The sequence below is a fragment of the Fusarium solani genome, assembly GCF_023522795.1.
Source record: "Fusarium solani strain SB1 chromosome Unknown bctg00000008, whole genome shotgun sequence".
Lineage (NCBI taxonomy): Eukaryota > Fungi > Ascomycota > Sordariomycetes > Hypocreales > Nectriaceae > Fusarium > Fusarium solani.
Genome location: NW_027072148.1, coordinates 1,790,869 through 1,814,646, shown reverse-complemented (window position 1 = coordinate 1,814,646; position 23,778 = coordinate 1,790,869). Strand labels below are relative to the sequence as shown.

Here is a 23,778-nt window from a genome sequence, read left to right as displayed (position 1 = left end):
TCATGAATACGTTTTCCCCATGGATCTCGCTCTTTCTCTTTTACCCAGACCACCCTTCGGATGTCTCGCATCCCATCCCCGAACCCCCATCACTGCATCTCACCCACCATCTTACACGCCCCCCCGGGCTCTCATCCTTGACAGGCCCTAAGGCCCTTGCGCACCCTGGGGCTCTGGAAAACAATCCCGGCTAAACCCCTGATTCCGACTCTTTCCGTCTTGTTCCTCTGTTTTCCGAGATATTCTCGCCTCTCGAAACGGTGCCTCATTTGCTCTGCGTTTATACCGCCTCACGCTTCACCGTCGGTCTGCCCACGGCCGGGGTCTCCTCTCCCGAGTTCAGACCGTCATGTCTTCTGTGTCCGACCACTCGAGACGCCGCATCGACACCCCAGAGGCCTCGACCGGCGATCTTTCAAGGGGACAGGCATTGGGCAGCCCTTGGAAAGCACCCGACTTCATGGACATCGTGCCATTTTTCTCCTGTCTTCACCTCCTCACCTCTTACCGTCCGGGACACACAGACGTTGCCCCTTGCTGGCCCGTTTGTGACCGACTACTTTGCAAGCATACGCTTCCAGAATGCTTCCACCAATGCTCACGATATGTTTCCACAGCTGCATCATGAATGTTTCCACTGTTGCTTCAACAACATGCAACATCTTGATGGGATAGTGCCAAGATTACGCCACTCTTGACGAAACTCGTAGTCCCTCGTAATATTCCAACGCTCCATTGCGTATGTCATAGAATCCTTCGTCGAGGCTCAAAACGTACAATGCAATGCCACTCTTGTATTCTCTATACTACATATAAAAATAATAAAAAATGTGGTGATATCTGCAATGACGTCGGGCCCTGGTCCAGCTCCAGCTCCAATCCTGCCCCGGCCCCGAGCCCCCGGAAACGCCTTACGTACATTCAACGACAACAAAATCAAAACACGATACCTGCGCCTGCGCCTGGTGCCTTGCGCCTAATCACTATGCTTGTACCTGGGCGCGTACCATCCGTCCATCCATCCGCGCCTGTCCCAGCAGCTTTCTCTTTCATTTCGCATCCCGGCTCATGGCCTCGTCTTGCCGCCCGGGTCGACAGATCCCTCTCTGCCAGTCACTCTTTTCCTCCACAATTGCTTATATCCGTATAGTAATACCACAGAAAGAAAGATCAAACAAGGGGTAGCTCGACACGGACGAGGAGAGAGAGATCCCCTCCCCGTCGCCAATCTCATCATCATTACTCTCTTCTCCCACACGTCCTCCTTCGCAACCTCGTTACCAGATGGCTGCTTGGTCGGCATCGAAGCGAGACAATTCACGGCCCGCGTCCTCCAGGTCCTTTTTGGCCTTCATGCGCATGTAAAAGATAGGGCAATCTTTGCTGCTGCAGATAACCTCGCAGTGCATACTGCCCTGGCAGCGCTGGCACTGGGTCCACAGTCGCCCAAAACGCACCTCGAGGTCCGAAACTCGATCAAGCGTCTTCTTGTAGAGCTCTCCCACGCGAGGTGCGCAGTTAGAGCACACCGCTCCCTGAGCCTCCTCCTTGCCTGTCAGAGGTTTCTTGCAGCCCATGCAGGTCTGCGTCTTCTTTGCAAACTTCATGAGGCCACCGACGGTGGGAGCCGCAACCGAAATGGTGCGCGTATGGTCTCCTGTCAGAAGCGAGCGTGCCTTAGTCTCCCCGAGAATCGGCTCGAAGATACGGCCCAGTGGCTTGGCCAGTTGGTTGTCCAGATAGTAGCGCGTATCTATCGGCACATTGTGTTCCAGCACGTAGATGGGGTCCTCCGATTTCTCGAAGTTCTTGGCGCCGGCGGCGCCTCGGACCATGACGTAGGCCACTCGGTCACCGAGTCCCGGGGCCGAGCCCGCGTCGCGCTTCTTCATGCGTTGAGCCAGCTCGACGTGGGCCTGTTTTGCTGCATAATCGTCCTTTGTGAGCGCTTTGGTAATGACCAATTTCGACATGTCGACTTTATTTTGCAGCAGATCCGCAATCGTCTCCTTGACATATCTAGATTATCTCTCCGTTAGCATCCCGCTTTCGCCCCGCGCAGTTTGATATCTCCGTGATAACCTTAACCCATCTCGGAGCCCAGATCGGAGGAGGGGTGACAACTTACTCTTGTGCGCCTTGGACGTCCTGGTCGATCAGAATCATTCGCAGCACCTTCTCAATCACCGTCTGCACCAGCAGACAGTTGTCACGTCGGACCGTCTCGATACCCTTGGTGTCCATTTTGTCGTACTTCTCTGGCTTCGTCCAGTACAGACCTGCATAACGCTTCTTGTTGATGAGCAGGTATGGGAAGTACACCTTCTCGAACTCAAGCTTGATGGGCTTCACAAACTTGTCCGACACGTATTTCGACGCCTCCTCGCCGAGCTTCATGGCTTCCTTCAGGTCCTTGGTGCCGAACTTGATCATGACCGAATCCGTATCACCGTAAATAACCTGAGCGTCGTGCGAGTAACCGTTGGCGATGTTGTATCGGTTTTCCACCTCTTCTTTGGTCTTCTCAATCATCTTACGGCCAAAACTCGTTGTGCTACTGGCAATCTCCAGACAGGGAAGCTTTCCTGTTGTCGCACCTGTCAAGCCGTACACACTGTTTGCGCTGATCTTCAGAGCCAGCTGGCGACCGTTCAACACAGCCTTCTTGAAGGGATCCTTCTCAACCGCCAATTCACGCTTGGCCTGCTTTCGAGCAGCAAGCAATTCCTCGAGAATTTGCGCCAGCAAACCCTTGCGCTGCTTCACAGTCACAAAGGTGTCGCCGTTTGGCGTGACGATGTAGTCCTCGTCCTTCTTGAGACCAAACGCTTCAATCGCCTTCTTGCTCACCAAGGTAGTATAGCAAAGGTTGTGAGCTTGCATGATACTGGGGTACAGAGAAGCGAAATCCAGTGTGGCAATGGGAACGTCGTAATAGCCTCTCGTAGGCTCGATAACTGTGGCTCCTTCGTACTGCTCATCAGACGCTTCGGATTTGAGGTTGGGGATGACGAGCTTCTGCTCCAGAGCCTTTCGGAACAGCTGACTGATGAACTTGATTTGCTGACCACGAGATAGCAAGAAGTTGAACGGCACACCCGTGACTCTCGCCATTTCGGTATAGTTTTCCAGACACGAGAGTTTATCCATCAACCTTTGTGGGAGATAGGCATCCTTCAAACAGTACAGCGCCAGACGCCGTCTCGATTCGGGGGTACCGTTGAAGAGCTCTGTAATCATGGTGTGGTGGACATCTTCCTTCTGCTCGCCCAAGAAATTGGCGCACACCGAGTTCAGGGTGTAACTTCGAAGATGGTGATCTCGCTGGATCAGCTGCAACATATCCAGCTGCAGTCGACCGTTCGTGTTGGTGGCTTTTGTGTCTCTGTTGCCCATTTGCTTGCTCGAAAAGTTGGTTTCCTTGGCCTTCGACGCCACGCTCGGGATTCGAGTCCAGTATTCAAACCCGCTGACCTTGAGATGTCTTGCTCGATCCAGGAGGTAGGGGAAATCGAAGTTCGAAATGTTGTAGCCGGTAATGATATCAGGGTCCGTCGTGATCAGGAATTTTTGCCATTCGCTGAGCATCTTCTCCTCTTTCTCGAACTCGAGAATCTGAGTTGCCACAATGGAACTTGTCTCTTGGAGACAAAACACGTTTCGGACAAAGGGCTTCTTTTCTCCGTATTTCGTCACAATATTGGCGATCTGGATGACGGGGTCGTGGTTTGCTTCCGGGAAGATGCCCTTTCGGCCAGCACACTCGATATCGAAGGACAGGATTCGCAGGGGGGCCATCTTGGACCATTCACCGACCGGCTCGTGGGCGATGAGGTCGAGATAGCTCACTTCGGCCTCGATCTGACAGTTGGATTGGCGAAGGTTCTCGGGAAGGAGCTTGAAGGTCTTTGCCGGGGCTTCTACCCAAGACATTCCTCGGACCTGCTGAAGTATCAGTATATGTTTTTCACCAACGTTGTGCATCTGCTTACCTTGCAATCCACCATGAATCGTAGCACATATTGGATGTTGTCGAATGTCTGGATCTCGCCGTCGTTCTTCCACATGCGCTTCCAGTTTGCATTGCCATGTTGGATGGTTGATCGAACCTTGTTAATGAACTTGGGATCCGTCACCGTGACCTTGAGGTATGGCTTGGACTGGTTTCCCTGGAATCCGTAGATGTTTTCTCTCATGGCAAAGGCAACCGAATGGATGGTCGGCTGGTGCTGAGCCACCTGTGTCTCCAAATACGCCTTGAAGGCGGCGCAATCTTGTGGTTGGAAATTGACAGGGGCAGGAACATACAGGTAGTGCTTGAAGTCGGTGACATGCAGCATTATCGAATTGCCGGCTTCGTTGACGCCAAAGAGCTTGACGGTTGTCCTTCCACCGTGCAATGTCCCCTCTTCGGCCTCGATAGACTGGAAACAAAGACTGTCTCGCTCGGGCTCGAAGTCGACGACAGGCGGTCGCTCCCATGCCTGATCTTTTTCTGTATTGTTCTTTTTCCGGTCCGACAAGTCTTGGCTCAGCTTCTCGAGAACTTCAGACTCAAAGGCACTCTTGGGCTGGCTGGAGTTCATTTTTGATCGGTGGTCGTTCTGCGAGCTGGGGGCTCGGGCGGCGGCCGGCGAGGACGGGAAGGCATCGACCTTGCGCTTCTTGATCGATGAAGGGGAAGATGGGATATTCTGACGAGTGAGGGTCTCGCCCAGCACCCGCTTCTGGGGAAGGACAGCGCTTGCCATGGTGGCAACGGTGATGAATGGTAGGTATCAAAGGGGGGAGAAAGCAAAAGTGAAGAAAAAGGAAGGCAAAGAAAGGGGAGATGGATTCAGTATTCACGGCTTCATCAAAATCGGGTGTGGCAGAGAGTGATTGATGTTCCCGAGATTTGGTCCCCTCGTCTTCCTTTGTTGACGTTGAGCGGTTGGACGGGGCAATGCAGTTTCTGGGTTTGAAATCGACGACACGACTTTAATTGATTACGAGCTCTCATAACCGCGTCAACGCGACTGCCAAAAGGGCGTGACGTGACTTGCCCCACCTTGGTCGTGTCGGGAACTTCACGTGATCTGGCGTTTTTTCTTAAAGCCTGAGGTGTGAATCTCGGCTGAGACCCTGCCCCATTAGAATCTGGGGTAGCTCAAACAGGAAGACGACAAGACTTCCAAGAGACGACATTGAAGGGATGAAAATGAACATTTGGCTTCAAATTCTCAATAAAATTACAAAACTATTCAAAATTCACCTACCTACTCGGGGCGTGGCTCAACCCCCTCACCGCGCATTACCTACCACAAAAACCCAGCAAGCCACTTGATGTGCCCAAGATCATGCATTTGCCCCCGTTTCACATCTGCACAGACGAGTCAGCTCCATCATGCCATCAGAACTTCGATTCCAGCTCTCCTCGTCAAAATGAAAGAAACAAGAGATTCAGACATCCATTCTAAAAGCATCCGTCATCCCTCTCGGGACATTCAGCTAAGCCATGCATAAAAAAGGATTCATCATGAAATAACGACACGGTAAAACAAAGAGATCTAGACTTACTTGTCGATGGGTAGAGCATCAAATAGCAGAGACAGACATAGTAGTTACTTGGTCACTTCAAAAGCAGCCCGAGGAGATGAGAGAATCACGGACAAAGGGACAAGAAATAGGAGGCAAGAAACGCCATTTATACTACCGCCAAGTAACTAGATATTAATGTAGAGTGACTCTTTAGTCATACAGCCAACAGCCTGCGGGGTATCGCATGACCTTTGCGTCGTGTTTGTTGAGCCCGGCGAGGGCCAAGAGCTGCATTCTCATGTAATGAAATCCCCAACCCATGTCCCATATCCATGTCAAGACCCGAGCGGGCTGAGAAAGTACCTGATCCTTCTTCCTGCCCACTGCCGGTCGACTGGACGATGGTAGCTCGACCCCAAACACCGTCCCGAAAACCACCGATCAAATGTGACTGGTTGAGTCCCCTGAACTGTACGAATCATGACTTCGTAAAACAAACTCGAAAATGAGAGCTGGCCTCGTCTGAGTTTGTGACAGCTCCCTCAAAAGTAAACTGCAATGACAACGCCGGTGCTGTGCAATGCGTGATATTCATTCCTTTGTTGATAGTTCAGCCAGCACGCCTTTGTCCAAAACTTTCTATAAACTGTATCCAAATAGGTAATGAATGGGTGCTGAGAATGCCATGTTGCAGATCCAACGCTCTAACAACTCATTTCGGGTCATCGTAGTTTCCCAAGTCACACCAGTCCTTGACGGGCTAGGCAAAAATTAGCAAATGAATAGCCTTTAGTCGGATAGAACTGCAACTTACCAGACAGTTAATGTGCTTGCACCACTTGCAAACCTCATGGCTGGTGTAAAATCGGTTGAGGAGAACGATGAAAACGACGATGATCATGACCAGAAATCCAGCACGAATCAACCACCAAGCCCACCAAAGAGGCTTTCGTCCCTTGAAAAAACCGACAGGGTTCTTAAAGAAGGGGGGTGGCGTCTCGCCAGTGCTGGGTGACACTGCTGAGTAGGAAAGCTCCTGACCTATCCGTCTTCGCAGTGAGTTGGGAGAATGAAGAACACAGACGCCGAGGGAGAGACCCATCAAGAAACCACCAATATGAGCAAAGTTGTCCAGACCAGGCAAGAGCCCCAAAACAAAAGCGATCGCCATATCGAGGAAGATGAAAAGGAGATCCTTGACCGGGCTCTTTCTGTCCTTCCAGGAGTAGAGAAGATCGAGAAGGGTCAAAGCAATAATGCCAAAGATGGCGCCGGAGGCACCCATAGACGCGTAGCCGGGTGGTGCGTAGTTTCCTCCCATGATATTGCCAAAGATTCCAGCACTGATGTAGACCAGCAAGAATCGAACAGGTCCAATAGCCCTCTCCATGTCCTTTCCGATGGTGAGCTGTACCAGGAGGTTGAAGAGAATATGAACCACACCAGCGTGGAGGAAGATAGAGGTGATGAATCGGAACCACTGGTTTGGCTGTGGGCTCTGATCAATGTCACCGTTGAACTTGGGGTTCGGGACAGTTCCACCAAAGCCGCAAACTGTCTTGAGAGAGCAGAGAGTGTCGTTCTTAGTGGCGTTCGGGCACATGAAAACGACAGGATCCTGCAAGCCGCTCGAGGTTTTGAGCATCTCTCGGTCTTGGATGCCCTTGACGTTGTGCATACAGGGGGCAAATCGGGCTCCCATGTTGATGAGGACTGGATACGAGGGGCCGATGAAGATGTTGAAATCGGGCTTGGTCGCAATGGGAGACCCGGTTAGTACACCTGCAGCTGTTTAGTCAAGAATCACAACACATGGAATGTTACAGGCACTTACCGTTCCTAGCAATGCAGGCGATGAAGACTGCAATCTGGACCACAGAAAAGATGTAGACGACCCAAGGGATTCTCTTATTGTTTGCGCCCAGCATGCCCAGCTCGCCCAGGCGAACCTTGCCCTTCTTGCCCTTTCTGTTCCGCCCAGGGGCATCATAGATGTGGTCGTTCATCTCAGCATCGACATCCTTTCCAGGTCGATCTTGGAGCGGGATGGCCTCCTGTCCTTGTCCATGTCCATGAGCCTGGTCGGGTCCGCCGTGATAACTCGTATCCTGATAAAAACCATGCTGACCAATGTCGCCTGTGCTAGAGGAAGGCGTCGGTCTCGAATTTGTGTTCATCGGATAGGCGTTGTCGTCAAAGACTGTGTCAAATGGAGACTGCTCAGTTTGACCTTGGCCTTGAGGTCGTGAGCTCGAGCTTTGTCCAGGAGCAGCGTACGCGGCTGCCGGTGTGTACGATATATCGCTGGGTGAGTAAGGGGCCGGTTTCGAGGTAGGGACGTGACCTGCGGATTCGGCAGGGTAAATTGAAGTATCGGGTGGTGCCGAGTACGCGGCCTGGTACGGCGGTGCTGGTGTCGACCCAGGTGAGGGAGTATCGTGGGATTGGTAGTAAGGCGATGAGTTCGAGTCGGCGCCGTAGGGAGGCTGTGGACGGCCGCCTTGACTGTAGTATTCCTGAGCGGCCATGGTGATGAGGAAGACGAAGTTGCGAAGTCGAGAAGTCAGCCGCTAGGCGGCAAAGAAAGGAGGCAGCTGCCACAAGCGGTTTCAGAGTAGGACCAGAGCCAGGGCCAAGATGGAGTCGCTAAGCAGTTTGGCGTCTCGCGGCGCGTGGATAAAGTCGATAGAGATGTCGAAAATACTCAGAAATGTTTGGCAAGTTGAATGTTGAAAAAGTTGAATGAGAAGGAAAAAAATCCGAAGCTCGGTGGCTGGATCTATTCAAGACGCTCTTCCAAGGGTACGCTGGCACGTAGCGCGCTACGTCGGGTCGTGGAGCTGGATTGCGTGGAGGCGCAGACCCCAAACCAAGGCACCTCAGGGTCTGTCTGGGGGTTCTGATTCGACGGATCGGCGCTGACAAGCGTTAGAATAGCGGGCCAAGGGACGTTTTGGATGGATGGAGCCGTTGCACGTTCTACAGTCGCAAACGAGAGATGGTCCAAGAAAAACGAGTGTGTTGGTGGTGGGAGAAAGAGGGAGAGGGGAAACGAGAGGGATAAACAATGGCTGTGGTCGCTGCGATGGACCTTAGGTAACCCCTTCTTTATCCCCAACACACACACATACATCAACACCGACAAAGCAGCTGTTTGTGCCATGACGAAACAACTCACGGCGCAGTGCAGTGACGTACAGTGCCGGGGCTGTGCTGACAGGATGGAGCCCAGAACCAGTCCAGCTGCGCTGCAACCCTTGTAGCCAAGACGATCGCCCGGGACTGTAGTCGCCTGTAGGGCATTCTCAGGTGTGTTGAGCCTCTCATGACACTTCCCTAGTGCACCATGTTCCTGATTTAGAACAGCAGCTGTGTCTTGGTCATCCCGTGGCGATGATGAACAGCCTCGGGTTCCGTGACTTGAGCCTTGCACTTTGCTCTGCTCTGCTTCGCTTTGATCATGATCAAGATTTGAGTCATGAGCAGTAAACTACCTTCAGCCACGGCCGTTCCAACTGCTTTAGGAGTTCAATAGACGAGAGGGTATCAAATAAATACCCATCGATAAAGTTGCTCACAGAGTCGGAGTGCGTATGCAGCCAACACCATACGCTGCATCACACCTCCTCATCCTGCGACCAGCGTGTTTCATGTTGGCGGTGAACTAACCAACAGCTTCAAATTTGACTTCCAGTCGCGCTGATTTCTCATCACATACCAGCCCTAGCAGAATCAGGCGTTGGCTTCTTCACGATCGCAGGCTATTCATTCTGCAAATGGAGCTATTGGGCGTCGGGGTGGCTGAGGTGAAGCTGACGTTCAAAGCCAGCCACAATCTGGTGACGAATACTGCCCCGTATTCCATGCCCCTGGTGGAACCTCACGGACATTTTGCCCTAGGGTGCCGTTGTAGCCGCCCTTTAGGCCTGGATCAGACCTTGGCATTTATTATCGTGAGGGATAATCATTGACGAACTGAGTGGTATTCTTCTCGAGCATCGAACGTGCTATCCTGCGCTGTCAGCAGGTCCCTTGGCGTGCTCTGTAAGTCATCTCACTCATAAGCGGGCGGTATACCCAAGTTCCATTCCTGCGTCCGAAACCGTCCGATTCGATGTGTGTTTCTGCAGCTTGCAGCACAGCTAATGCTGTAGCATGAGAAGGTGAGATGAGTTGAGTTTGCTTGGGCGCCGAGTGTCAGAAATCACACACTCCAATTTGGGTGAGTGGTGATGCCAGGAGTGGTAATCGGGTGCAGAGTATACCAACTTGGATATGTAGTATACTATCCATGGGCCTATCCTCGGCGGATTCTTGTCATTTTAGAATGTTATATGATGGCACTCTTTGGGGAGGAGAGGGCAATCTTCGAGTGAGATTCCTCAATCATCCCCATCTCCTAGGAGGCCAGGGTGGAGGCCAGAATCCCTCCAAGCATTGCTGCTGCCGAGTCTTTTCTGAACTATCCATTCAATTCATACGCCAGTATAGGAGCCACGAACATGTATCAAATGCCAAGTTGGTGTGCTATAATACAGGCCATGTATTTCGTACATGGCCAATAGTTCTCTAGGTATGTTCCTAAATTTCTCATTGTCGCGTATGCCAAAATCTGGCCTTTGTCGCCCTTTTTTACTTCATTGTCGTGATATAGTACAGGTGGCTTTTGTACACAGGGCATCTCTCAGTGCCGTCCCTCTTCAAAATCGTGGATGTTCATACCATCACTTCTTCTCTGTCGGCGAGGCGTCATCGCTCGAACTTGCCTCCCCGTCCTGCTTCTTGAAGCCCTTGCCCCAGTTGCCGCTCCAGACGTCCGCAACCTGCTCCATGATGATGTCGCCAATTCCTTTGCCCTCCTCGAACTTCTGTCGGTGCTCCTCTGCCCGCTTCTCCCGCCAGTCCTTGTCCTCGCCTCCCATCCACACGTCGTTGAGCTTCTTGGCCACGCCCGTCTTCTCCTCTTCTTGTGCCTGTTCAACCTTGCGCTTCTCCGCCGCTTCTCTCTCGCGGTGCTCTCGGAGGAGCTGTTGTGTTCGCTTTGCGCCCTCGGGCAGATCGGTTCCGACGAGTGAGCCCATGCGGCCGCCGAACCGAGAGTAGATTGATGAGCCAGTGTACTCGTAGACGAGCTGGTTGGAGGCGATAGAGAAGGCACCAGCGAGGATCATGAACCGAAAGTCCATCTTTCGCGGCGGGAGAAGCATGGCGAGGGGTGCGACGATGACTCCGGCAATAGCAGAGTTGTGGATGAATTCGTTGCGCGGGGGCAGCGGGGGCAGTGTTTGAGTTTGATCTTGCGACATGGTGGGCAAATCAATAGAATCTGGTATCGATGGTCTGTATGGTTCGAATTGAGCTTGGACAGTTCCTCTGGCAAAGATCGGAGTGGAAATGTTGGCGTCTATTCACGTCGTCGCAGTTTCGATATGGAGTTGAGGATGCGTCGATGGGCAATTCGGACAACTTTTTTTGCGGGTCAGCATCATCTGATTGGTCAGGACATCAATTTAAAGATACTTTTAGTCTCCGCCATCTTTGGCATGGCTAGAAGTACCATTTTCGCTCTAGGGTAAGTGATATGCTCGCTCTTCGCTCTTCGCTCCTCGCTCCAACGTTATTCGCCTTTCGCCCTAGAGTCGGGGTAACTATTTCATATTGAATGAAAACTCATAATATGTGTTCTGATATAGTGGAATTTTTGTCTGTATGCTAGCAAGGGGCACTCTTTGGTAGCATTGTGAGCTGTTTCAAGATACTGGCCCGAGTGCTTCTATGACATGCGTCTCAGGCGAGTGAATAGTCATGTCATTGATGAATGAGAACCACACTCGTCTGGCGCATTCCTACGTAGGCGAATATGTTCGCCTAGCTTTCAGCTCCCCTCTCACCCGGTAGTCAATATTAAGGGTATTAGCACGCAAGCATAATGGCAACGGCGCGCTTCCTAGAATCCTTCTGGTGAGATCTAGAACACCAACCTCGTGAACGGATCAATCAAACACCATCCCAGCAACCCGGGACGACTGTATCCTACTGCAGCTCCGATCATCACCCCCCGCAATGACGGACACACACATGCTGTCACGACAACGTTCTGACGGTTTCAGCCGGCACGTGGCGCCTCTATCTTTGGACTCAGGGTAGACTGCCGAACCAAGCTGCCGGGGAACGAACGACATGTCCAATTCTGACAGCTGGCTGATGGGACGGGGGCAGGCGGACGGCATTTCCGGAACGGGACAGCTGGCCCGGCTATGCGTCCGTTCATTTCGCTGTTGGAGACGGCTGAGGCGGGTGATGCCTGCTAGTCGATATGGAGATTGAACATGACAGCTCGGCTCTTGGACCACGAGTTCCTCTGCTGTGCATGCTATTTGCAGCAACGTGTCATGACTTAAGTTGTGTAGTTGCCTAGAGGACGCGCGTTTGAACATACGAAGCTGTACCCTTTGAAGCTGTTGTTCAGCTTGGATATCGTATCTCCAAGTGGAACCAAGAGGATTTGGTCCTGACATGACTTGTGAAGCCAGCTTCGCCTGAGACTACATGACAAGGGCATATCCAAAAGGGAGAACTCATAACACATCTTTACCCACATACGGCCTAGGGTTGTTCGCATTCGCTTAAGCAATGCCCTGTCTGTTTCTGCCTGGACCGAACTTTGTCGGCCGCCATCCTTAGCCTCGATTTGTTCGGAGCCGAATGGTTTGGAGCATGGCCGAAAGGGCTGAACCTTGCGGAGTCGACACACGTACCCGTACTATCGTGATCAGCGAAGCCGCCAAGTCTCAGGGACGTCAAGGGCCTTGGCAATTCCAGCGAGGTTAAGTTTTTACGCACGCTACACTACTCAAGCCCACCCCTGACCGTCTCAACAAGCTCATTGTCGACGGCGGCCGGGAAGACAGGTCCTCCCTTCCGGAAGGGCTTCGCTGTAGGTAGGGACGAGGGTTAGCCACCTACGTAGGGCTGGGCCGCCGGTGGGATTCGCAAGGGGTTCACTGGGGACCCCCGAGACTGAAACCCGTCATCGCCTGATGTTGGCTCCTTCGTGAGGAACTTATGTGAGGAGGCCGGCGCAGCTCTTCTGGATCGACGCACTTGGCAGAGGCCCAGTCCTAGGATCAGGTACATGATGTAAAATTGGAAAGGAGGGGCGCTCGTGTTAGTTAGTGATAGATGGGAAAACAGTTGATCGTGGCAGTGAAAAGAATTATCAAAAAGAGACGCCGCTGGCGACAAGTAACTAACTCAACGGCCCAGGGCATGATCGACCAAAGCACACGTGGAGTGGAGAGGGGGAAGGGCTGGCATGTCAGGGGTTCGCCCAAACTATCGAAAGGCCCGGCTTCCAAGACGGACCGTGTGTCCCGCTTCGGCGAGGCATATCTAGTCTAGTTGTTGGTTGGTGCCGTCGTCCCAAGATCTTCATTACCGTAAGGCTGAAGCTGTATGTGTGTAGCAGGAATGGAGATTGCGGTAATCTCCGGACAGACTGCGTAAAGACAGATCCTGCCAATGCCTTGATGTGTGTGACGTTGGCCTTCCCCGTAACACGAATAAGCATGAAAGGGAAGCCAAAGAACGGGGACGGGTTAATAAGCCGTCCCGTTGGACCTCGATCCTACAGGCCACCCACGAGGGGAGGATTCGATGGCTGGACACACAGAGTGGGGATGTCGTCTTGGCAGCACGACACGACAGGAGGAGTCTCGTCTCGTCCCGTCAGTGGAAGTAGCCGTGCTTTACCGCTCGCGTCAACTCGAGATGAGATACATGCGCATACATGCGCAGCTGGAGGATGGGATAGGATAGCTGTGATGAGACACGAGACGCTCGCGCGACTGCAGCCACGCAGAGCATGACGTCTGGTGTTGCCCAGCAGGGCTAGCTACAGTACCTTAATGGAGGCAAGGGATACGGTACGGGATTGTATCCGACAACTACCTTGTCCAGTGCATACTCGAGGCTTGGCAGCGAGGAGATGGGACGTGGATGGCGGCATTGATGGGATGGATGTGATCCAAGACAGCCACACTCGTATGCCGTAGGGCTCTCCCGCATCTAAATCTGGAAAGCCTGGGCTCAAAAAAAGAACTCGTCGACCTTGTCAGATCCTTCCTACCCGGACTATCTCTTCCTTAGCTCGATGAATCTCTGCTGCCTGATGGTGTACGTACGTCGTTCTCGACCGTTGATGCCCTGGTAGGATCGTGGCTGTAGTCTCAGGTCCAGTTCTAGCCCGCCAAGTCCCTGCGTCGAGCAAACAAGCAAGCCAAGCAATGATGTTTGAAGCATCCATTGGAAACAGTCGGTGACTGAAAAACAGGCGGCTATGGTCTACGACTCCACCAACGAGAATCCTTCCATAGCGAGGTCTGGAGTTGTTGTCGACAGAGATTCTGTATGTTCATCTGCCGTCACCACTGCACCTTGAGGATTACGTAGGTACCCACGGCACCCATGGCAGCAGCCGCGCTGGGGGTCTATTAACCCCCCAATGGAGACGGCCACGGATACCATGGATGTCCCAACTTGGAATTCGCCGAGCAGGATACCTTTCTCGAACTGGAACATACAATCTTCAACGGACGGGGATATGTCGGAGGCATCCAGTCTGCCAAGATGGATCTTGGGGCCGAGACTATGCGTCTCTAGAAAGGGTGAACAAGAGTCCAACAAGTCTTGATCTTGGATCGCAAGAGTTGTTAGTTAATCAATGCACATGGTTGCTTACTCGAAAAAAGAATGATTCTCTCGGTCATTGTCTCAGAGCTAAGCACTGAAATAAATGCCCCAACCTTGACTGACGAACCACCATCTTGTATTGCCTCTGGTGTAGACGTCAAAGAGCGCCCTCACCCCCTCCCCGCCGCCACTGCGCTAACAGCGCCCCTAACAAAAGCAGCGAGCGTGCCGCCTCCTGATTCCAATGGAACCAGCGCCAGTCCAGCCCGGCCTACCTAATTAGCCCAGCCCAGCGTCTGGGCTCCGTCTCCATCATGGCCGCCACTGCCCCTTGTGCTACCAACACTAGGAACGCACCAAGCGCCCCTGTCAAGTGTCAGTGCTGACCCGCGCGGGCTCCAAGCCAGGGGGTTCCTCGATGGAAGCCAACAAGGAGGCAACCCTACTGCTAGGCCCGGGGCGAACAATGGAGCCCAGCCCACGAGCCCGCGCTAACGAGATGCGCTAGAGCGGCCTCGGGGCGCGGTACATGCGCTGAAGGCATGTCCATCCACCATGGATCTCATCAGACATGGACAGACAGCCTATTAGCCTGCTACGGAGTGGAGGAGGAGAGACTTCTCCTGCTGAGTTACATACATGCTGGGGACGAAAACGGGAGCCTCCGTCAAAAGGTTCCAGTCCCATGGACGGGATGCCATCCGTCCACTCATCCGATCCCATGGCATCCCCATGCGGAAAGGCATCACAGCTTTCTCCAAGCATCCATCCTGGCTCGTTGCGTGGCCCTGCGCCTAGAAAGTCAAGTAGTTAGTAGGCAACTACCTATAGCATGGTCACCAAACACCCTGCAGAGGTGTGTACGCGCTCCGAGCACTCGCCATGGCATAGCATGGCTGTTGCTTGCGTCTAGCAATGCGTCTTGCAGCGCCTGTCTCGCCTGTCTCGCCGCCATCCCTCGTCTTTGTGACGGTTACACAGACCATGCTACTCCGAGTTTGGCAGACCCGGCGTGGGTTGGGTTGACGGTGGGAATAGCGAGCAGGCGAGATGCGCCCAGAGGAATCCACACGACGATCCACGATCCATCTTGTGCTTGATTGACTGACCCTTCTGACGCTGGGGAGGGGGAGGGGGGGCCTTGCTTGCATTTCCATCCTCCGGGCTGTTCCTCTCCCCACAGCGAACAGCGAAGGACGAGGATGAAGACGCGGCCATCTCTTGGTGTCTGCCCTATCCCGTCTAGCTAGCTAGGGGAGGTTCCTCCTGCTCTGATCTGGTCTGGTCTGGTCTGGTCTGGTGCTTCCATGTCTTGCTTGTTTCTCTGCCTCGAGCCCGTGTTTGGTTCTGGCGTCTCCGACAGCCGCTGCGGCAACTCGAGCCAGAGGAGTGATATTGGCCCCATCGCGCTTGTGACGCTTGATCTGCCCCCGGGATTCCATGACCCGGCAGAGCTATAGAAAGGGCTGGAGGCGCCCGTGAGCCGGCTTCCCTTGTGCTTGTACTTGTCTGTGTTGAGCCGTCGACTTGTTTTATTCTTTTGGTGACGACTTCTTCCACTTCTCCTCCTCCTTCCGTCCTCTCCTGACCTGTCTCTTTTCTCACTCTTCGGCCCCCCCATCTTCATCTTACTCCCTCCACCTTCACCATCTTAACTTCCCTGTCACAGATGCCCCTGGCCATCTTTCCGACTATTCGCTCTTGACCCCTGGCTCCCAGCCATCTCGGCCGAAACGAGTTGCGCTAGAAAACGTGCTGGGCCCTGGAGCTATCGTGGGGGGAAACCGGCGATCCGAAGCTAGGTGTTCGAACCAACACTCTGAGTCTTGTCTTGTCTTGTCAGCCGGGTAGTAGCTGTTTGTTGAATCGAACCCATGGCCGAAAGCTGGATAAAAGAGGAATCCATATCGCCTCGACCCGCGAAAGCGGTACAGGGAGAAGAAGCAGAAGCGGATTCAGGTCGGGGTATCGATCCGACCCTGGTTGTGCCTTCCTCCGGGTCGACAAATCCAAACCCAAACCCAACTGGAACTTCAACATCGGCAACCACGCCCCCCCGGCCCTTCCACCTGTTTTGGAGGCTCAGCCGTCTTCAAGTTACTCTTTGGACCTCTCCACCTTCGGCAGCTTCAACACCATAGATAATCCGTATATAGAAAGCAGCAGCAGCAACATCTCTCCCGCCTCTAGTAACCCAGTTACTCCCGTCACCAGCGGCGACGCAAATATTGCCTCCAGTACCGCTTCAGCGGCAGCCTCTTCTTCTGGACCCGCTGCCGCTTCTTCAGACTCTGCTAAGACCTCATCAACTGGTAAAGCACCCGTACAGTTCAAGCCAAAACGTGTCCGGACCAGCAAGCCAAAGGTGAAGACAGGATGTACCAACTGCAAGTTCGTCTCTCTCCCCCTCTCGCGCACCCCCTCATCGCTTGACCCCTTCGCCACTTCGACACGATCGTGACCAGAGTCTTACACCGGTCCTTGTACAGGCAACGAAGAGTCAAGTGTGACGAGGCTCGTCCAGCCTGCACAAACTGTGTTCGAAGCAACAAAGTCTGCACTGGTTACCCACCCCCTAGCCGCAGCGCTCGCCCCTTCGAGGAGGTCCGAATCGCACCGAAGCCCATGCCAGCTGGGGAGACTCAGGCTACTCCGAGCACCGCAATCGTTCCGCTCCACAACGACTTTCATCTGCCCCCTCGTCGAGCCCGCCAAAGAACGTCATTAGCGACACTGAGGACCGCCTCTCCCGGGACACCATCTGCATCTCCTACCACTTACCAGCCTTCCTTGGGTCTCCAACTACCGTCAAACGAGGGCTTCTACTTCGAAATCTTCCGGTCGTACACGGCTAGCGAGCTGTCAGGCTTCTTTGACAACTCCTTTTGGACTCGCCGCGTCTTGCAGGAATGTCACGCCGAAGATGCCATCAAGTGCGCCGTCATCGCCCTGGGTGCCTTGTACCAGACCCTTGAGCAGACGGCCGAGCCAAATGCGCATGCTCGTCCCGGGTTGAGCGCTGACGCTCGTGCTGAGATGGTCAGGAGTCACTGGCAGGTGGCCATCAAGCGTTATTCCGATGCGTGCAATGCCCTCGTCAAGCTAAACAGCCAGGACCAGAGATCACACAAGGTTCTCATTATGGCAAATGTGCTATTAGCCTGCTTCGACTCCTTTATTGGAGACCATAGACAAGCAATCCACCAGATACAAACAGGACTCTCCTTACTCAACACGTTTCGTGCTCAGCAAAGGGAACGACTATTACCGGCCGCAGAAGACCCCGTCGAAGAGGAGCTCGTCACTATCTTTACACGCCTGGCAATACAAGCAAAATCCTACGACATGGCCTTCCATTTCCCACAACCCTTTAGTATTCGACTCAGCTCCCCCCACAACCTCAGTCCCCCGGTTCGAGTCGCCCTAGCTCTCCTCCGCATGAAGAGCCTTGGACTATCCCCGAAACATTCACCTCGGTCCTCGAAGCCCGTATAGCCTGCGACATGTTGAATGCGAGAATAATGCGGTATATCGAAGGGTTATTCGCCATAAAAACGGACCTCAAGGGCACACTCCCTCAGTCGTGGAGAGATTATGGCCTCCAGTTCAGGGGTCAGATCGAGACTTGGTGCAGTGCCTTTGACAGCATATTCCAGTCACGGCACAACTCATCTGTCAGTCCCCAGGAGAAGGCTGGTATTGCTGCCCTGAAGATGCTGGCAACGAACGGGCAAATACTATACCTGATGATGTTCAGCGACAAAGAGTCGGATTTTGATGCTTTCCTGCCTCAGTTCCGGACCATGGTCGAGTTGGGTTTCGAGATAATCAGTGATGAGGAGCGACGTGCCGCCCTTCGAAACTGCCCTAGCCCTGAGCAATGTCAACACCAACAGCACCAGCACTGGCAGAGCCAAGACTTCTTCTCGAGCGGAGGATTCTCAGCTCCCCACATCAAGCTCCGATTTGCCGCTGATCTGGGCATCATCGCCCCCCTTTTCGTTGTGGCAACCAAGTGTCGTGACCCTGGGACTCGACGACAAGCTATTCAGCTCCTGCGCAGTAGCGCCCGTCGTGAGGGCATGTGGGACAGCGAGATGGTGGCACATATCAGTACCTGGGTCATGAAACTTGAGGAATCAGACTCACTTGCAATGGGGGTAGAGTCATTCCCGAGCGATGGCAGCGCGAGACCTATTCCACGAATAGTCCCGGAAGAGAAGCGTGTAATGATACGCTCGGTCGACTTTGACTTGCGTGCCCGAGTTGCAGAGTTGCAAGTTGGCACTCGCGGTCTCCAGCCTGGCTTGCCCGATCCAAAGTTCCGGCAGACTCGGCTCACATGGTGAGCGTTTGATATAAAAGACCGATTGGTTACATATAAGATTATTAGATCCCCCATATAATCCACCTGGACATGAATGGTCTGTGGAATATGGGCACTCTGTACATGTCAATGCATAATGTAAAAAAGTTGAAGCGTTCAAGCGCTGTATGAAGTCAATGTCAAATAGACGGATACTCAAGAAAGACATTTGATGTTTATTGTACCCAACACAGATTATATCCACCAACGCCATGTTAAGCCAAGCGATTCTATTCAAGCAATTATTCACATGTGATCATAGTGGTGGCAGCTCCTCTCGGCATATAGGGCACTGAAGCCGGAACCTCATCCAACCCTCAAGACATGCGCTATGGAAAATGTGCCGACAGGGCGTAACCATGTATAAGCGGCGCGCAAAAACGCCCGCCACTCCTGTATCCTCATCCTCGGCCGTGAGCACGGGGACCTCGAGAACCTCACGGCAGATGGCGCAGTCAATGCTCCGGGTAGAGCTTCGCTTCTTACCGCTGTCGTCGCCGGAGCGAGCCCGCTCGATACCTGGGGTGTCGTCAGCGACAAGACCAATGGGCAAGCCGCCAGCCTCGAGGCCGTCTTCTCGGAGGACAGGGTGGTAGTCCCAGGCATCAGGGGCCCAACCGGCTGGAACACCAAAGCGTGGACCGATGACATCCTGGGCAGCGAGGATAATGAGCTGGATCCAGAGCCATGCGCAAAAGACGAGAAAGGCATGACGGTCGGGTCGGGCATAGAGAAAGTTGTCCTCCTTGGCCCAGAAGTAGGCGACAGGGAGGAGACGGAGGATGGACTGGCCGAGGACAAACGACCATGTGAGGGCGCGACGACAGTTTCGGCGGGTGTTGCGGTAGATCTGGGGGATCCAGAGCGAGAAGTACAAGAATATGCAAAGGTTGAGGAAGAGGGAGCGGAGACTGGGATACCAAGTTGAGGAGGAGATGGCCAAGAAGATGATACACAAGGAGGTGAGTATAAGGCGGCTGATGATGCTCTGGAATGATTGGGGAGGAGGGGGTGTGCGTTCGGCGGTTGTAGCTCCAGGCACTGGGGTTGCGGAGGCGGCAATCTCGGCGTCAACGTCCTGATCGGATGGGACAATAACGGGCTGAGACGGTGGCGGACGTATCGCCGGCTGTCTTGCTGTTACGGGGGCCGGGAGGAGTGAGCCGGTGCCGGTGCTGGTGGGATTCGGGGTGGCCGAGGCCGGCGTGCTATCGGGGCTGCTGGTGGAGGTGCTTGACGTCTGGTCTCGGTCACGACGCGGACGTGCCTCGGGAAGCTGAACTTCGTGAATCTTGGCCAAGAAGCTGCCCCCGATGGTCATGGACAGGAAGGCGGCAAACAGGAGCGCCAATGTGGGCAAGAATGTAGCAGCAGCTGAAGAAACCCATGTGGCAGCGGCAGTAAAGGTCATGCCGTCAACCATGATCATCGTAGCAATGGTCCAAAAGCTGACGCGACCCATAGTTGAGGGAGTACACGATTCGCGCATCTGGTTCTTGAGTAGATTGACTTGCGCAAAGACGATGACGGCGTAGACTAGAATCCACGTCTTCACCTGGTAAATCTGCACCTCCATCTTCATGCCGGTAAGATGTTGAGCCTCACTGGGACTAAAGTCAGGGGGTCCTTTAGTCTCGAGGAAGAACCCGCAGTCTGGAGAGTAAATGACGGCGGATATCTGGAGCTTGGGAATCTTGGGAATCGGCGCGCCCACCGGTGACTGTAACTCTGATTCAATTGCGTCAATGATTGACTCCATGGCGTCTCTGGTTGGCTCGTTCGGGTCCAGGTTGAAGTGTTGTCGACTGGGTGGGTAGACTTGGGCGTACATGATGTACTCGCAATGTGGTGATGGGTTGGTGGTATACATGGGATTCTCAAGATCCGATGTCCATGGAACCGTCTGGTCGACATAGATATTTTCTTCCTTCCTTGCAATAGTCCGGGCGATCGACTGATTGAGTAGTCTCTGGCTGGACTGAAAGAAGTCTTTACTCGGTGCCAGGTGTGGTAGACCGAAGATACCCTCGAACTTTTCGCTTGTGGTTGTCATTAAGATGACACCCTGTCGTGGCCAATGGACACCCCATAGCTTCATCTCCCAGTCGTGGCCCGAACCCGACATATCCTCGATAGTCGTTGTGCCCTTGACACTCCGGATGAGACCACCGGCGACAGGTGTGTCGGTTTGGGCTGGTAGTTGCTCATACTCGTTGACCGTCTTGTTCCCTTCGAGTCGTAGCATCATTCGTCCAGAGGTGCCCGTAATGTTTCGTGCCCAAGGGACCTCGTCGCCTATCCAATCCATCCCGGGAGCAACTTTGGTGAGGTTATAGCTGTCATACCCTCTAGCCGCAGAACCTTTGCGCTTCACCCACTCACCGTGGACTGTCCCTGACGCATTCATCCAAACTGCATCCCCCTCTCCAGCATCCCAAAGATTCTTGCCTCCGACCGGCGGTATGGCATGTCGACTGAATTCCAAGCTCCTCTCACGGAATCGATTCAAGTCTTTCCAAGCAAACTTGTCCTCCTCGCGGAACCCCGTAAGATTCAAGTAGGAAGGTTTAGTCTTGGATCCCTTCTTCGGAGCAGGGTAAAGTCCCCCCAGCGCGAGGCGTTCAACACGTCGAGCGCATCGTGAAAGCGGCCCAGTCTCTCCGCGGCTAGGTCGGAGAGTGTAAGAGACTGGCTCGAGTAGTCGCCCTCAGGAAATACGAGCCAGATAATAAATATGATAAAGGCGATCGTGGCGATCGGATGCTGCGCTTGCGGCATGATGACCCGCGGCGGCACGCGACTACCGCTGCAACATGCTAGGTCTGCTAAGGGCGATGGTGACTGCTGAACGGCCCCTCAAGAAAATAGTCAAGTGTTTGTTGATGGTTGATGTGATGGCGCGTGTTTCAAGATGTATGTCAATGATATGAGTGTGAGTGAGCTGCCTTCACTTGCAGACGGCCATTTGTGAGCGTGGTACGTATCCGTTCATGACGGAATGTGCCAGGTGGGCCTGAGGTGCCTGCAATGCGCCTGCCCCCCCGACCTCCCTCCACTGGCGGAAGCCGAGAAACGCCGTATCCGCCGGGGCCATTCACATCAGTACAGAGGACACAGTACGAATACGGGCCATTTCTATCAACAGCCACTGAGCAAACAATCCCACGACTACCTAAGCTACAACCCAAGGGGGGAAAGGACGCACACTTGCAACACAAACAACCCAGTCTTTTTCTCCTATCCTCTCTTTTTTCCGTGGTCGCTCCTAGAGACGACAGGCAATTGTGAATAGACCACTCTCGTGCCACTCTCGTCGCAACCAAAACAGAGAGCATCATGGCTAGCAACGACCCCAAGTCAGAGACCCCTGCAGGCCTCAAGCCTGAGAACGTATGTGCTATTGTCCTCTAGACTCTGCTCGCCCACCATTCAGCAGCTTTGACGCATGCCGTGTTACACACGACCAGCTGCATCAGAGAAAGCGCCGACTGCAGAGTGCCCCCATGACCCAAGTCTCGACGACGCCACTGACCATCCTCCCTCCTGTAGTCTTCGGATGATGCTCGTGCCGATGTCACAGCCGCCGTCGAGGAGCTCCTCAACTCACTGTCCAACAAGTTTGCTGGCGTCTCCTCAGAGATCTTTGCCAAGAGTAAGTCTTCTGTCCGCAGTCATGCACTCTGCCCCACGCTGACCTTGCAAAGTGGATGAGATGTCTCGGAGGCTGGATAACCTCGAAGCAGCCCTCCAAGAAAGCAAATCCAAGGACGGAGGCTCGACAAAGTCGTAAAGAGCAATGTACCCTGCCGTTTACTGTCCAATTGCGGGGCGTTTGGGTTGTCCTTCACGAAAGGTGGTTGGTCTTCACGCATAGAACGAAGCTGCCTCATTGTTACGTTATTTCAGTCATGACATCAAGTAACCAAAGACTCTACTATATAAACCTTTGATGATTTTGTACTCGCTTTCTCTTGCCTTTTGTTGTTCACATTCCTAATCCTTTATAGCTCATCCTTGACCTCCTCGACCTTCTCCTCAACCTTCTCCTCGGCCTTCTCGAGGAACTTGCGGAGGACGTTGGTCTTCTGCTGGATCTGGTCTCGTTTGGTCGGGGCCAGCCCGCCCTTGGACAAGATGCCATCCAGTCGGGTGAGCTCCTTGGACGCCCAGTCGTTGTTCTGGCCAAGCTTATCAAACACACGGACGTAGTACTCGGCGTACTTCTGCTGAATAGCATCTGTAAGGCCCTCGACCTCCTTCTTGACCTCGGCGGCAACCTCAGCAAGAGCGGCGCCACCGGCAATCTTGGCGACAAGAGTGTCAAGAGACTCAACAGTACCAGCAATGGCATTCAGGCCACCGCCGGGAACACGGTGAGTTCCAGCGTGCTTGTTGACCCAGGCAAGGATGGCCTCCTCGCTGCGACCGCCCTCGTAGGCGACAGCCTCCTTGCTGCCGGCAGGGAACCACTTGATGGTGGGGTAGGACTTGACGCCCTGCTGCTCGGTGACGGCCTTGCTGTTGGGAGCCTCAGCATCAACCTTGGCAATCACAACATTCTTGTCGTTGACGAAGTCGGTCGCAACATCCTCCCAGGTGGGAGCAAGGTTCTTGCAGTCTAAAGAAACGAATGAGCAGAGTTCGCCAGCAATTCACTCAAGGAAACACTTACGGCCACACCAAGGAGCGGTAAAGGCAACCAGGACGTTCTTGTCTCCACCAATGGTCTCGGCGAACGAACCATCGTTCAAGATGGCAACCTCGCTGGGCAGCTCAAGCTTCTTCTTGGGCTTGACACCAGTCTTCTCAACAATAAACTCGGTAAGGCTCTCGAGGTCGCGGCCAGACTTGTACTCCTGGGGCTTGTCGCTCTTTCCATCAAAGAACTTGAGGGTCGGGAAGCCCTGGATGCCGAATCGCTTTCCGAGCTCGCGCTGGGCGTCGGCGTCGACCTTGGCGATCTGGACCTTGTCGGTGTGCTCGTAGGCAAAGGCAAGCTCCTCCCAGACGGGGGCGAGCTTCTTGCAGTGGCCGCACCACGGCGCAAAGAACTCGACGAGCGTGGGCTTGCCGGACTTGAGGACGACCTTGTCGAAGTTGGAGGGGAGGAGCTCGATAACGGCCGACTTGGCTGCCACCGTAGCGGCGAGGGCCGAGAGCACGAAGCTCTTGATCAAGACCATTGTGGATGGTAGGCCTCG

The 23,778-nt window shown here is 53.7% G+C and overlaps 7 protein-coding genes across 7 annotated transcripts; 2 read left to right on the top strand and 5 right to left on the bottom strand.

The window, feature by feature from the left end:
* Positions 1-1,277: 1,277 nt before the first annotated feature.
* Positions 1,278-4,751, bottom strand: MRS44_012620 (uncharacterized protein; the record flags this gene model as incomplete). Its single annotated transcript, XM_046269415.2, has 3 exons — positions 1,278-2,019; positions 2,129-3,942; positions 3,993-4,751. The coding sequence occupies 3 exons, from the start codon at positions 4,749-4,751 to the stop codon at positions 1,278-1,280; spliced, it is 3,315 nt and encodes a 1,104-aa protein (XP_046132925.1).
* A 1,481-nt stretch (positions 4,752-6,232) lies between these two features.
* Positions 6,233-8,048, bottom strand: MRS44_012619 (uncharacterized protein; the record flags this gene model as incomplete). Its single annotated transcript, XM_046269416.2, has 3 exons — positions 6,233-6,280; positions 6,335-7,302; positions 7,355-8,048. 3 exons carry the CDS (start codon positions 8,046-8,048, stop codon positions 6,233-6,235), a joined length of 1,710 nt encoding a protein of 569 aa, XP_046132926.2.
* A 2,196-nt stretch (positions 8,049-10,244) lies between these two features.
* On the bottom strand, positions 10,245-10,826 carry MRS44_012618 (uncharacterized protein; the record flags this gene model as incomplete). Its single annotated transcript, XM_046276091.2, has 1 exon — positions 10,245-10,826. One exon carries the CDS (start codon positions 10,824-10,826, stop codon positions 10,245-10,247), a length of 582 nt encoding a protein of 193 aa, XP_046132927.2.
* Positions 10,827-15,126: 4,300 nt separating this feature from the next.
* MRS44_012617 (uncharacterized protein) lies at positions 15,127-18,560 on the top strand (the record flags this gene model as incomplete). Its single annotated transcript, XM_065618859.1, has 4 exons — positions 15,127-15,223; positions 16,146-16,602; positions 16,701-17,700; positions 17,778-18,560. 4 exons carry the CDS (start codon positions 15,127-15,129, stop codon positions 18,558-18,560), a joined length of 2,337 nt encoding a protein of 778 aa, XP_065474931.1.
* Positions 18,561-18,833: 273 nt separating this feature from the next.
* On the bottom strand, positions 18,834-21,355 carry MRS44_012616 (uncharacterized protein; the record flags this gene model as incomplete). Its single annotated transcript, XM_065618858.1, has 2 exons — positions 18,834-21,149; positions 21,206-21,355. The coding sequence occupies 2 exons, from the start codon at positions 21,353-21,355 to the stop codon at positions 18,834-18,836; spliced, it is 2,466 nt and encodes an 821-aa protein (XP_065474930.1).
* A 558-nt stretch (positions 21,356-21,913) lies between these two features.
* On the top strand, positions 21,914-22,367 carry MRS44_012615 (uncharacterized protein; the record flags this gene model as incomplete). The annotated part of the gene is made up of 3 exons (XM_046276094.2): positions 21,914-21,967; positions 22,127-22,229; positions 22,282-22,367. The coding sequence occupies 3 exons, from the start codon at positions 21,914-21,916 to the stop codon at positions 22,365-22,367; spliced, it is 243 nt and encodes an 80-aa protein (XP_046132930.1).
* A 211-nt stretch (positions 22,368-22,578) lies between these two features.
* Positions 22,579-23,760, bottom strand: MRS44_012614 (uncharacterized protein; the record flags this gene model as incomplete). Its single annotated transcript, XM_046276095.2, has 2 exons — positions 22,579-23,195; positions 23,250-23,760. 2 exons carry the CDS (start codon positions 23,758-23,760, stop codon positions 22,579-22,581), a joined length of 1,128 nt encoding a protein of 375 aa, XP_046132931.2.
* Positions 23,761-23,778: the final 18 nt, after the last annotated feature.